Source organism: Cibotium barometz, chromosome 1 (genome assembly GCF_041138505.1).
Source record: "Cibotium barometz isolate CiBa-2024 chromosome 1, ASM4113850v1, whole genome shotgun sequence".
NCBI lineage: Eukaryota > Viridiplantae > Streptophyta > Polypodiopsida > Cyatheales > Cibotiaceae > Cibotium > Cibotium barometz.
In genome coordinates, this window is record NC_141046.1 from 74,372,066 (window position 1) to 74,385,162 (window position 13,097).

General features: G+C 43.7%; 1 protein-coding gene across 2 annotated transcripts; it reads right to left on the bottom strand.

Moving 5' to 3' along the window:
• Positions 1–1,454: 1,454 nt before the first annotated feature.
• On the bottom strand, positions 1,455–8,601 carry LOC147642402 (26S proteasome regulatory subunit 6A homolog). Of its 2 annotated transcripts, XM_086806142.1 has the most exons (10): positions 8,354–8,598; positions 7,728–7,844; positions 7,516–7,623; positions 3,497–3,688; positions 2,791–2,982; positions 2,563–2,681; positions 2,372–2,459; positions 2,123–2,242; positions 1,901–2,041; positions 1,455–1,791 (listed from the first exon to the last, which is right to left on the bottom strand). In XM_086806142.1, exons 1-10 carry the CDS (start codon positions 8,474–8,476, stop codon positions 1,714–1,716), a joined length of 1,278 nt encoding a protein of 425 aa, XP_086662268.1. In that variant the 5' UTR covers positions 8,477–8,598; the 3' UTR covers positions 1,455–1,713. The 2 variants fall into 2 exon arrangements, with proteins under 2 accessions (XP_086662268.1, XP_086662277.1); XM_086806151.1 differs by lacking the exon at positions 3,497–3,688 and having other exon boundaries at positions 8,354–8,601.
• Between the last annotated feature and the right edge of the window lie 4,496 nt (positions 8,602–13,097).

The window sequence follows — 13,097 nt, forward strand, 5'->3', positions numbered from 1 at the left end:
AAGATAACTAGCTGTAGAATTGAGAATAAACGTACGGCCCTCACACCAAACGGTCGAAGCAATATTCATAGTCATGAACAAGGAGATGGGCCAAAAAAAAAGGCCAACACATGAGAGGCGTGCGGGGCAAGCCAGCAGGGGGGCTTATGCCTATCGAAGGACACTCACTGCTGGGATCTGATACCTAAGCCCCCACGTGAGGACATTGGGGGGGGGGGGGGGAACAGCCACATGGAAAGGGGTGAGAAGATCTTTGAGGATGGCTGTTGTTCCCTTCCCAGAGGATGAGACAGGCATAAGATGAGGCAGTATCGCCAGCATCCCCCCCCCCCCCCCTAGACGACTCACAGGTGTTTGATGGCACACTCTCGGATGCTTCATGGTAGCATCCATTGTGGTGCTGCAGAAGATGGAGCACCAAGGGGTAGGGCTAGGGACTGCTATATGGAATATTGCCATCTCATATTGTAGCGTAGTTTCAAGCTATGCATGCACCAGCACCTAAAAAGAGAAAGATAGTCAGTGCTATCTAACGTGTTCAGCAGTTTCTTCTCCAGTGAGTTGTGTTTTGGATGAATTCAAGGCCATGATGGGAAGATCTTTAGGATGGCTGTTGTTATCTTCCCAGAGTATAAGAAAGGCATAAGACGTGGCAGTATCGCCAACACCCCCATAGAGGAATCACAGCTGCTTTGAATGGAATGTTTGATTGCGCACACAATCAAATGCTTCATGGTAGCATCCATAGTGGTGCTTCCCATGCTGGTCTTTGCTGAAACATCCAGATTTTCCACTCCCAAGGGAAGGAGCACAAGAGGAACTCTCAAGCCACACGGGCTCAAATCATAATTTTCTGTGATGCACTCACCCAACAGGGACAGCATCAGATAACTTCTCATCGTGTGATATTTAAAGCAGACTACTTATCAAAAGCCGCTATATTGACATGCTTCAAGGTTTGACAATCCTTTGAATTTATTCTTTGCCAGTCTTTAGCATGCTTAAAGGTTTGACGATCCTTCGAATTCACTCTTTGAAAGTCTTTAGGAACCGCTCTCTTCCCAGTTCCTGTTTTGGTTACTTAACTTCTAGCACCTTGAAAACCACACACATGAATGATGCTCAATTAAAACACACCTTAAATAAAAGCTAGGAAATGGTCGGTATGATTAACCCCCCCACTCCTCTTTCCCCTTCACTTAGGGGGAAGCTAATGGTTTGAGCCCATTTTTGCCTCCGCCTTTTACTTGGTTGGTTCCTACATCAAGTCTTATGTGACAAACATTCAGAAATGCTCAAGCAAGCATGCAGTCAAGAGCATGTAAGGAAACATGATACATCGAGCTCACCATGGCCCCTAACATGCCCCGAAGAAGCTGCCCAGAAATAAAAAAGGACCACAAAACCTCCTCTACACCCTTGTGTGCCATTCTAAGGAAATCAACCATACTTGCATAGTAAGGACCCAATAAGATTGTATTTGAGAGACCTAAGAGCAGCCACATATGGAAAACACTTTCCACAGATACTGCCGGTTGTGGCTACATAAACCTCCTTTTTCAAGGAATGCACACCATACAAACTAAGCGTTCAAAACATCAATGGAGATTTTTCTTGGAAACTCTGCATGTAAGAAGCCACTGAAGAATCTGCCGTAAAAGTGCTGCCTTTTTACAAAGCATGTTGAGACTGCGCAGACAGGGATCATGGACCTTAGGCATAGTAATTTAAGCTGGCCTTCTTTTTTGCCTGTACTTGGATAATGCCCTCATTAAAATCTTCATGAGTAACCTGCAAAAGCCCATATACATGTCAAGGTGCAGCATTTTGTAGTACTCAAATCCACCACGCTCAACCAAGAACATTCAGGTACTCGCATTAGTACATGTAGCCAGATTACCTTATCGGCATCACGCCGCAGGGCGAGCATACCCGCTTCCACACATACTGCTTTAAGTTGGGCCCCATTGAAGTCATCAGTAGATCTAGCCAGCTCTTCAAAGTTGACATCCAATTGCACATTCATCTTTCTAGAATGAATCTGGAAACATCGAACACTTAAATTTTTTGGTACTACCAATTGCCTTAGTCATGCCTGCAGTAATGACTTGCAGAGTGAAACCTGTAAGATGCGTGCTCGGGCCTCCTCTGTGGGGTGAGGGAACTCAATCTTACGGTCTAGACGCCCAGATCTCATAAGAGCAGGGTCTAAAATGTCAGCCCGGTTGGTGGCTGCTATTACCTGTATGAAATCCAACTTGGAATCACCCATCACTTAGCTGCAAAGAGAGTAATTAAAGACATGACCAGCTAGCCACACACAAGTTGGCACCACAGAAAATGGAGAAATTCTCAGGAACAAGTTGCTTACCCGAATTCTATCATCACTACTAAACCCATCAAGTTGATTTAGCAGTTCCAGCATGGTTCGTTGCACTTCTCTGTCACCGCTCACCTCACTGTGGAAGGTCAAGGAGTACCATCAAGCCAGAAAGCAACAGAAAGAGTGAACCTGATCCCAGACAGGACCCCGTTTGGTATGGTTTTTGGCCCTTAGCATACCTATCAAAACGTTTGGTTCCAATAGCATCAACTTCATCAATAAAAATGATGCAAGGAGCTTTCTCTTTGGCAAGTTGAAATGCATCTCTAACAAGTTTGGCACCATCTCCAATGAACATCTGAAGAAAGAAATATAAGCAAATGGAAACGGCAGGCACTTATCAAATCCACAAGGAACCCACTTTACAACCCGCCAGCATTAAGCTTGATCAATAGCCAGTGACTCACCTGTACAAGCTGAGGGCCTGCAAGTTTCAAATATGTTGCGTCTGTCTGTGCCGCACACGCTCGGGCCATCAAAGTCTTGCCCGTCCCAGGAGGGCCATAAAGCAGTACACCTTTTGGTGGGCGGATGCCTAGACTTTGAAACCGCTCCTTGTGTGTCATGGGCAATACAATTGCCTCCTCGAGCTCTTGAATCTACATACAACAACCAAGTCACTACAGTTCTGCTTTAATTCAAACAAAACACCAAAGAGGACCGTAGAATGTCTGAATCATTGAGATCACATTCTACAGCCTCAAGTGAAGTAAGACCTTCCATAACTTCAACATCCTAAAGGACGATAATGCTCAAGTGTCACCAGCTTGTGCCATGGACCCGCATATTTTTGACATCCTTGCACAAGGAAGCTTATTACAAGTTGGATATACACCCTTGCATGTGCTAGGGGCAGATAACCTCCACCCTTGGCGGGCTCTCAGACACACCAAAAGGCTGCCCAGCTTGTTTCACGCCTTGCAGCACACCAGACTGCAGCAGGCACCAGTGAGGCCACCTGGCAAGTGTTGCATGGGGTGGGCAGGGAAGAAACAAACTGCGTGGGATTTGGCCAGGGCAGCATGGGTCTTGATGCAGATATATATCACAACTTCAATAATACCTGGCTTGCAGACATGGAAATCTAAAAAGAACAGAGAAATTCACAGCCACCTGTTTGTCCAGTCCTCCAATGTCACCATAATCCTCGGTAGGTTTCTCATCCACTTCCATAGCTTTGACTCGAGAATCATATTCAGAAGGTAGTGTGTCTAATATTAAATAACTGTCCTTGTTAACCCCAACCAGATCTCCTGGCTTCAAAGTGTTTGGATCTACTAGACCAACAACTGGTAGGAAGATTGTCTACAAAACCAACCACCACAATTTGGGGGGGGGGGGGGGGGGGGGGTAAAGAAGGTTAGACCACCTGTAAGAATAGTTGCACCGCTTAAAACTTGCCCAAGAGAATGTGCAGACTCATTGTCAAAAGGATGAACTTATGTACACATAACAACCTCATAGATCCAACCTAACGTGCATCCACAGATCCAAACCAGAAGTATTGGAGGAGAGGAGAGGTGCCTTTTTACAGGGACGTAAGGGGGGTTTCTTAACCTCCTCAGTAAGGCAGTTCCACCAAAATCTTGTCTACAAACTAGGATGCATCCCACCTATACTTTTTTGTTTAAAACACTATGCCCATGCCCTATGCCTAAATGGTGCATGTTCCCACCATCCTCCTTGGAGGCTCACAAACGGAAGCTACTCATACAAAGGATTCTAACACCCCCTCAACACAAACTTGCCTGAAGAGTTTATTCTGAGCCCACACCTTCGTGAACCAGTCAATTACATGGTGCTCAGGGGGACAATATTCCATGAAGATGTTCGTACAAAGATTTGCAGATGGGGATTTTTCCTTGATACAGTGCATGAACCATGTACATGCATCAACATTGCCTGATTTCATGCATACGACTTGTCCAAGGGTCTCGGGAAACTAGGGAACACTCACAAGGTTGGTTAAGTCTCTGCATTAATGGATTTGCATTGCCGCATGGCAAGTGTGAACTCTAGCTTATCAAGGTTTAATTGAGTTGATAACTTTATTGTGTGAAACCTTTTAATGTGAACAGGACAAAAGTGTACATGGTGAAGCCAATGGGGGGCCAATCACGTTGAGCCCCCTCCATTTGTCCAAATGCATGGGCAAGGGGGTGGCTGGCCACTTACATAGCCCCCTCACCCATGCAAAAAAATTATTGACCAACCCTTCGGACAGGAGAACCCATGGTCAGGTGTCATGGAAGGCTTAGTCCCTGTCCACGTCTCGGGCAGATATGTCTGGCCGTGTGTGAAAGCCATGCAGTTATATGTTTACTTAAATAGTCATTTTGTGGACAGCCCATGGGCACCCTTTAGTGTGGGCTAAATGGGGCAGTGGACCAAAAGAGGGGCTAAAGAAGGGCCCACGAAGATGTCCAAGGTGCCCTTGGACAATCCCCCATTCCCAAAGCTTAGCCAATACCTCACTTGTTTCATGAAGAGAGTAGCGAAACTAAGAGATCATGAGTTGAGATCTTGACACCTTTTTTTTACTTATCCACTTTATATGCAAAAAGTGAAAGTTATTTTGCAACCATGGAAGCAAGGATTGGTGACCCTATGGTTTAAGCGGACTCGTTTGTAATCTGCATGTTGCCACACTTCTTTAAAGGAGGTAGTTGTATCACCTTGTTAGCAGTCACAATTCCAGAAACTACCTCATTTGTTTCATGAAGAGAATAGCAAAACTAAGAGATCATGAGTGAGACCTTGACACCTTTTTTGACTTATCCACTCTATTTGCAAAAAGTGGCATTTATTTGGCAGTTTGGGAATGTGTCAGACATTTAAGTGGTGTGAACTACTTGGGTATATGCTTTATGGATTAAAGCAACGTGTAACCAGCATTTATGGTGCATTCAGTAGATGCTAAGAGTTATGCTATTGTAAAACTATGCTCCTTGAGCAACAACCTGTAGCTTTTGTTACACAAGCTACATGATGCACAGATAGTTGTAAGATGTTGCCTGAATTTTGGGAAAACTCAATTTCGTCTTTATTATCTTCCTCTATGGCCTTTGTTATGAATGACTAGTGTTATTGATAAAATTTGCCTTTGGGTCTTTGGGACAGCCCAATTGAGTCAATGGACTCACTTTTTTGAAGGAAAGAGATAGACCAATGTGCCTTTGGCAATTTGTATTTGTGATGTTATGTACCTAGAGCTAATCCTTTGAATAACGGGCCTAATCCAACAGGGTTAGGGGACCCCAGGATTAGGAGGTAGCTGGCAAATACAAAGTGCTAAGATTCAGAATTAATGAAACTAGGAAATTGGCAATCGATAGCAGGTTAGCTATTTATAGCGGCAGTTATCACTATATAAGTGATGCCTTGGGTTATTATTGTGCAATCAATCGTGCAGTACACTTATCATGGGTCTGTGCATGGACCAAAGTTTCTACTCCTACCGTGGACATGGCAGATCACAGATAGTCTTGCCAAGAGCCCCTGAAGGCAGGCACTAGTGGTATGGGACACCAATGCTGACTGGCATGTGTCTGTGGAGGGAGAGCCAAACCAGTAGCCTGTAATCCCAAGTACTCTAGCTGGCCCGATCAGGGAGACAGGAACCTCTGCGCCATGTGCACAAGAAGGCCTCTCGCCATCTATCCAAGCAATCCAACCCACCCTAAAGCTTCCCCAACTGAAAGTGCAGAGGGTATGAATGATGTCAGTCCAAATTGAGCAGATGGACTCAATTGGAGGGGTGAGAGTACCCTTGATGGCCTTGCAGTTGCTCCAACGGGCCTGCCATATATGCCATGCAACTATGCTGCTCATGATCTCCCATCTTGGACCGGTTCCCACAAACTAAGGCTCTGTTGAACTCTTGGGGGTGGGAATTGTATCAATCCTGCCGTGAGAGAGCCAGTATGCTTGCCCACCTATTGCTTCCTCGTAGAGAAGAGTGAAGCCAGCCTCAGCCAACTAGCTATTGCCCCAGGTGATAGTACACGGGTAGCATCGACCTAAATAGAGTTACTATTCAGAGATCCTTGACCCCGGCATCCTTCTCAGTCTACCATCACCAGTTTCTTCCGCCCACAGGAGGACACTCACACAGATGAAGCCACCACAATAGCGACGAGGGCCCCACCATCTTGACCCTCGACTAGAGTTACCTTGCCATGCCACCACACTTCGAAGAGCCAGATGGCCTCACCCTCCTAGACCTTGAGCACCTCAATCTCACTAGCCACAGATTGATAAGATCCTCACCCACCACCTCAGTCAGATATATCAAAGTTAGGAGATGAGATTGAGTATGTCAAGGACCTTGAGGATGATAGTGACACTTCAGACTTCTTTTGAGATTGTTTTTTTTTTGGTGATTGGTACATTTATGAGATGGCATTTGTACTTCAAACTTCCAAGATTTTTATTTATGGTTTGAGAGCTCTTTTCACTCATGAATCAAGATTCTATTGTAGTTTTCTGTTTTATTGGAATGTGGAATCTGTTAATGACTCATGAAACTGTAGTTTTTCTTGGGCCACCTACCGCCCAGACTTCACTGCCAATAGTATGTTGCATGTGGACATGTTATTCACCACATTTTAGAGTATGTAGTGATGTCTTTTTTTTGCATGTTTAAACATTGTACAAGAGATGCCCACTATACATAGGCAAATTCAATATTCTTAAGTCTTCAACCCACTACCCTCCCCCCCATGAAACATTTAAAGAACTTCTATAAAAAATAAAATACATTTCAAACCCTTTTCATACCCGTTTCAAAAAATGTCTGGGAACTATGATTACAAAGAAGCTTTAATGACTTCAATTATACTTTTTGGAACTTTCAAAGGGCTCACAATAAAAGCAGGTTGAAGCTCCAACCACCTTCAAAGTTCAAGCTTCTAGCTTATAACTCAAAATATCGAGCTAGTGAGCCAACAATACATATACCACATCTAAATAGATGTCACATGAGCCAATTATCAGCACCTCCAATTACAAGTAAGAGCTACTAACTTGGCAAAAAACTTCAACACTCCTTGACAACTTACAAAAACAATCTGAGAAGTATGGCATAAAATCAAAAGCAATGCAAACCACCTCAGAGAGGAGAATAGCCTTACTTGGCGTGTAGAAGTTTTTAAGACCACGCATTTGCCTTTCCTTTGCGAGTCTAGGTCAACGTTTGCACCATCCTCTTCAGCCTCATCCTCAGGACTCACATCTAAAATCTGACAAGTCAACAAAACATAGTTGGAAGAGATCTTAGCAGAAATATTGCCAGTCGTAGACTTGCAAAAGCACAAAGATATACTGATGCTTTGAGTTTGCTTACCTCTACCACATTTCCCACAAGATAGGGAAGCTGCTTATTTAATTTTATCTTTTCTTGATTCTCTTTCGTCTTCTCTCGAAGGGCATCCAGCTCCAAAGAGAGACGTGTTGTTTCCTCCTGCACATGCCATCATGATCAAATGGTTTTATCTCTACAGCTACAGCTACAATTAACCAAATTCTAGCATGAATCAATTCAGAACTCTAAACCACCAAACTCTGCCATCATTATAACTTCAGTTAAAATGATCAAGCATATCTTATCCTCAACTAACCAGACTCCATTAATTAAGGTTCACTGGGGGATGTGAATCATTAAAAAACTAGCCGAAATGGGTCATCATTCATGGACCTGATTGAGCTTCTCACATAATTTGTGGAAGAAAACCACAGATTATGTCATCATACATGGGCCTGAATGAGCTTTTCCAAGGATATTATGATGGAGGATAACAGAAACACACAGTAGACACCACAAAATGCATGAAACCCTGGCATCGATCAGTCAGAGAAAACCCTGGGTTCAGTCAAAGGAAACCCTAGGATCAGTCAGAAAGAACACTGGGAAGTCCATACTATCAGTAAGAAAAACCCTAGCTTGGAGAAAAAAAAATCGAAAGTCCATACCTTCAGGACTCGGATTTCCTGGTCAAGCAGGCGGCTGCCGCGAACGAGGTCTTCTGCGGACATGGAACCCAACTCGTCGGTGGAGTCTTCGAAGATATCAGCCTCGCTGATAGCAAGAGCCATGACTGACGGTTTCGCAAAGAGCGCTTAAGAAGCTGTATCTGACAGACCGCAAAGTGAAAAGGTTTCGGTTTCACGCAAGCACTCCTCTGCTGGAAAAGTGCTTATCTAGCGGGGTCTCACATGGGTTCACATTACAAAAAAGCAAGGCAGCGGGCAAGTGAATCGTATAGAGTATGGACCTAGCTAGTGTTCGTGTATGAAGTGGAATCTGCACCATAGCTTACACTGGACTAGGTACCTTGACGAAATCGACTCCTATCGCGCCATGGCTCAATGGTCAAGCAAAAGCTCAAGAAAATAAAGCCAAGGGTTACATAGAGTATGGACCTAGCTAGTGTTCGTGTATGAAGTGGAATTTGCACAATAGCTTACACTGGACTAGGTACCTTGACCAAATCGACTCCTATCGCGCCATGGCTCAATGGTCAAGCAAAAGCTCAAGAAAATAAAGCCAAGGGTTACATAAGGCTGTACAACATGGAGAAAAGCTCTCAAAAGCCAAGATTGTGCAATGATGAGTGCCCACCCTATGAGAGGCACAAAGATGGGATGGATCATATAAATTTCAATGTTGGGTGCCCAAGGCAAAGGCTCCACAACAAAGCGCTCTCCTCAAATTAAAACAACCATTAGTGATGGGTGAACGCATCAAGGCCGCCATACAAAGCAATTACAATGAAGACTTGTTTCCATGGGCCACAAGTAGTCGTAACAAGAGGTACAAAAAACATAGATAATTCAAATCAAGCAAAAGATGGAAATGAAGAAAAATTTGAGGAGGTGCCTAGAAAGGAGCCCAAAGAATCATCAAGTCAACCCCCCATGCCACCACCACCTAGTTGTATGAAGGGACAGCAAGTACTGCAACTCAATGGGGGACATGTCAACCAATCTTGAGAAGATTAAATTTTTCCTTGAAATCAAGTCCAATCTATGGACGTGGCTCGAGCCAAAACTTAAAGACAAAGTGAAAATGCATAGTGGCCACTCAGGGTAAACACGTGCCATTAATGTAAGGTCACGGAGGGTGCAACATAGTAAATAAGCCCAAACACAAAAAGAGCTCTCCATCATCGCAATAGCGTTGGCATCTCTTAAGGTAGAAAAGGTTTAAAAAAGAAAACTACAACACTAGAGTATCAACCACTCCATTGTGGCCACACATGGTTTTAGCGACATGCCTTAGGAGTCAACAGCAATACTATGTTTGGGTGATGAGTCATGGTCAACCATGCTTGTTTGCGCATATCAAAAATCCCACATGAACACCTCCTTCGAGCACCTGAAACGCCCATTGGCACTTATAACACACACCAGGTACTCTAAGCTACATGGCCAGGGGCTACAACCTCCTAATCTCTAGGTTAATCTACATCTTGTAACAAATGGTTTAGTTGTCTTGTACTTGGTGATTAACAGCAAACCCACGCTATATGAAGGAGTACATGACCCATGGGACGTGACCCACCCCAACGTACCCAAAAATTACCCTACTAACTCATGCCAACAAGGGAGCTCCAAAACCCCAAGCCTTCGAGATGCCCATGCAAATCCATGGCCATCGTCTTCTTACACTACTAGGTGTACCTACCCATTCAACTCTCACAACTCCATGAGCTAACCACCCAAGTGGTGGTTTCCCATTCAAGTTTGAAGGCCCACTCACCTCTCCAATTATGCAGAAGCCAACCCATGACAAGGCCACACCCCCCATCTATGAGTTCAAGAGGCTAACCCAATTATGTCATAATCCTCAACTGCCCACAACCCATTGCCTTCCAAGCTGTCTCATTTCCAAATTCTTTGTTCCACAAATTCTTAGCTAGCAACACATGTGCATCATGTAAGCCCACATGGGGTAGTTGCCAACACATGCTCAATCGGACCCCTAAAAACCCACCCAATAGGAGCTCAACCTTGGTCATTCACCTTTCATGTGATATTCGAGACATTTATGGCCCAAATAACCTTGGTCATTCACATTTACTACCCAAATAGCCTAGTCATCTTCATGGCAAGCATTGCATGACCACCTACATCCGCCTAGTTTTCCATTGCTCGATTGTCCTCGCTCACCACTCACTCGATTTCGTTGCCTGCAACAAATACAACTCACATCTCTTCCATAGGAAACCACCACCTGCTATATGATGCAATCCACATATCTACCAAAACGAGAAGGCCTAATTACATAATCGATGCGATGATGCAATTTTTGATGGAATTAGTCACTAAATGCTTTCTCGTGGGTTTCTCCCATGGGTAGGAGGCAGGTAGCTTCATAGCTAGAAGGAATTGTAATTTTAGTTTCTCAATGACCTCATGATGCGAGGGGGATTGCCAGCTCAAGACTCAAGTTGGGTGCTAGATCTCCACTAAAGGTTGGGCACATTGCACTTCTATGAGCAGGGATAGCTCACAGCTCATGGACACACTAGCTTCGGGGGATGGAGCCAACACATAAGTTGAGGGGGAGACCCAGCTCATGACTTTGAAAGCTACTACACACAACCTCATTTCTCTTGCAATGCAAGGTCTAGACTCTAACAGCTCATAATTTGTAAGGTCTAGACTCTCTTGTGCAATGCAAGGGCTAGACTCTAACAACTCATAGTTTTTTACCTACAAACTCTCTTGCAATGCAAGAGCAAGACTTTGATAGCTCATAATTTGTAAGGTCTAAACTCTCTTGCAATGCAAGTTCTAGACTTTAACAGCTCATAACTTTTTACCTACCAACTCACAATTCTATTGAGATGTCAAGCTCAACATGAGCGTTATAACACTCATGAGGCGCCTGCGTGCTCGTTTGACATTTACATCACTAGTGGGTTTGGTAGTTGGCACCGACATATCTTCGTCAAAGATTCTACAGCTGGACTACATCGACTAACTAGTCCACACCTACCCACTCCACTTAGCGTGTTCACATTATGGACCGCATGTACATAGTACTTTAGTACTTATGTTGTATTTTCCTTATCTTTTGTTAGAACTCTTTTTGTTGTGAAGAAGAAAAACAATAATTTTTAACCTTTCATCTTGTGTGTTCTCTTTTGGGGTTTGTGAGGGCATGTGTACTTGCAAGAGCTCAAGCTCTCTTCCCCCCTACATCTTTTCATGGTGTCATAGCCTAGTTCATGCTAAGAAGCTAAGCTGCAAGCAAGAGAAGCACACGAAGCAATACAAGGGTAAGAGCTTCATCTACTCTTTTCCCTTTGTGTTGGCTACTACACCAGGTGCTCTTCGGGAGGCACCGGCCAAACAAACTCTGATTGAGGAGCTATCTTCGTGGGAGCGAAGCTTTAGGGCAATTTCAGTATCCTTTGGACAAAACTTTTCAGGGCGAAAACACGTTTCGGGTGCGTCTTCACCTCCGTTTTTCAATTCGCCAGGCGTTCACATGCATTATGGGGTGGGTAAGTTTCGATTCTTTGCAGATTTCTACTTTTGAAACTAAAAATAAAACAAGCCTAAAATAATATAACAAAAAAACACAACTACTTCTTAAAAGTATCTCTCTCTCTCTCTCTCTCTCTCTCTCTCTCTCTCTCTCTCTCTCTCTCTCTCTCTCTCTCTCTCTCTCGACAACTAAGCACCTACTTATCACTCTCTTGACAACTAAGCACCTACTTATCACTCTCTCCCAAATAGCAAGGGCAACAATGATATTCATTCCTCTCGACACAACATTGCACTTGCTCATCACCCCATTCCCACTATGGATGGCATTAATCCATTGTTCCCTCTCCATAACATAGCTCCAAGAATAAACCTGAGCCATGTAAGCTATGCCACACACATCCTCGCTATGACAATGGTAGGGGGGCAACCTAGTAGCCACCATAGACCCTAAGTTGTGGATTTCTAGTAGCTATTGGTCTTGCATGGGAATATCAATCAACTTCTCATTAAGATGTCCTATGCATTATGGGATTGTATAAGGCCATTAAGCTTATCATGGAGCCCATTGATGACCACCTACGTCATGCTATCTTGTTCAAATAGCAAACCAAGAATGTAGGCTTATCATGGAGCCCATTGATGACCACCCACGCCATGCTATCTTGTTCAACTAGCAAACCAAGAATGTGGGCTTTAGCATCATGGAATAATTGTAAATCAAACTTACCCCATTGTTGGTGGATAATGCATTGAAGCTATAGTGATACTACACCAAACCACCTCTCCATAAGTGAATATGTGTGAATCTTTGCTTCATCGAGAACCATAATCAAGATATGCACCATGCTCATCTCTAGTGTTGCAAACCCAATCTTGCAAAAAACTCTTTGCACATCATTCACTTTGTTTTTGGAAAGGACTAGAAGCCAAATGCATCAAGGTGCACTGCTTGACACAACTAGCATTCCAATACCTTCGTGTGACCCATAAGAAATTCCTTCTTTCATTTGTCCAAGTGAGATCATATACTTGTTCACCACCTCCCCCATCATTTGTGCAATTGGAAATTCATTACTCTCATCACAATTTTGATGTCTCGTAGTGTTAGGTAAGATAATTTCCTATCCTCTACAAATGTACTACTATTAAATCTTCCTTTGCTCATCATTTGTTGGAAATATTAAAGGTTTAGATGTCTAAAATAGTTATATCTCAT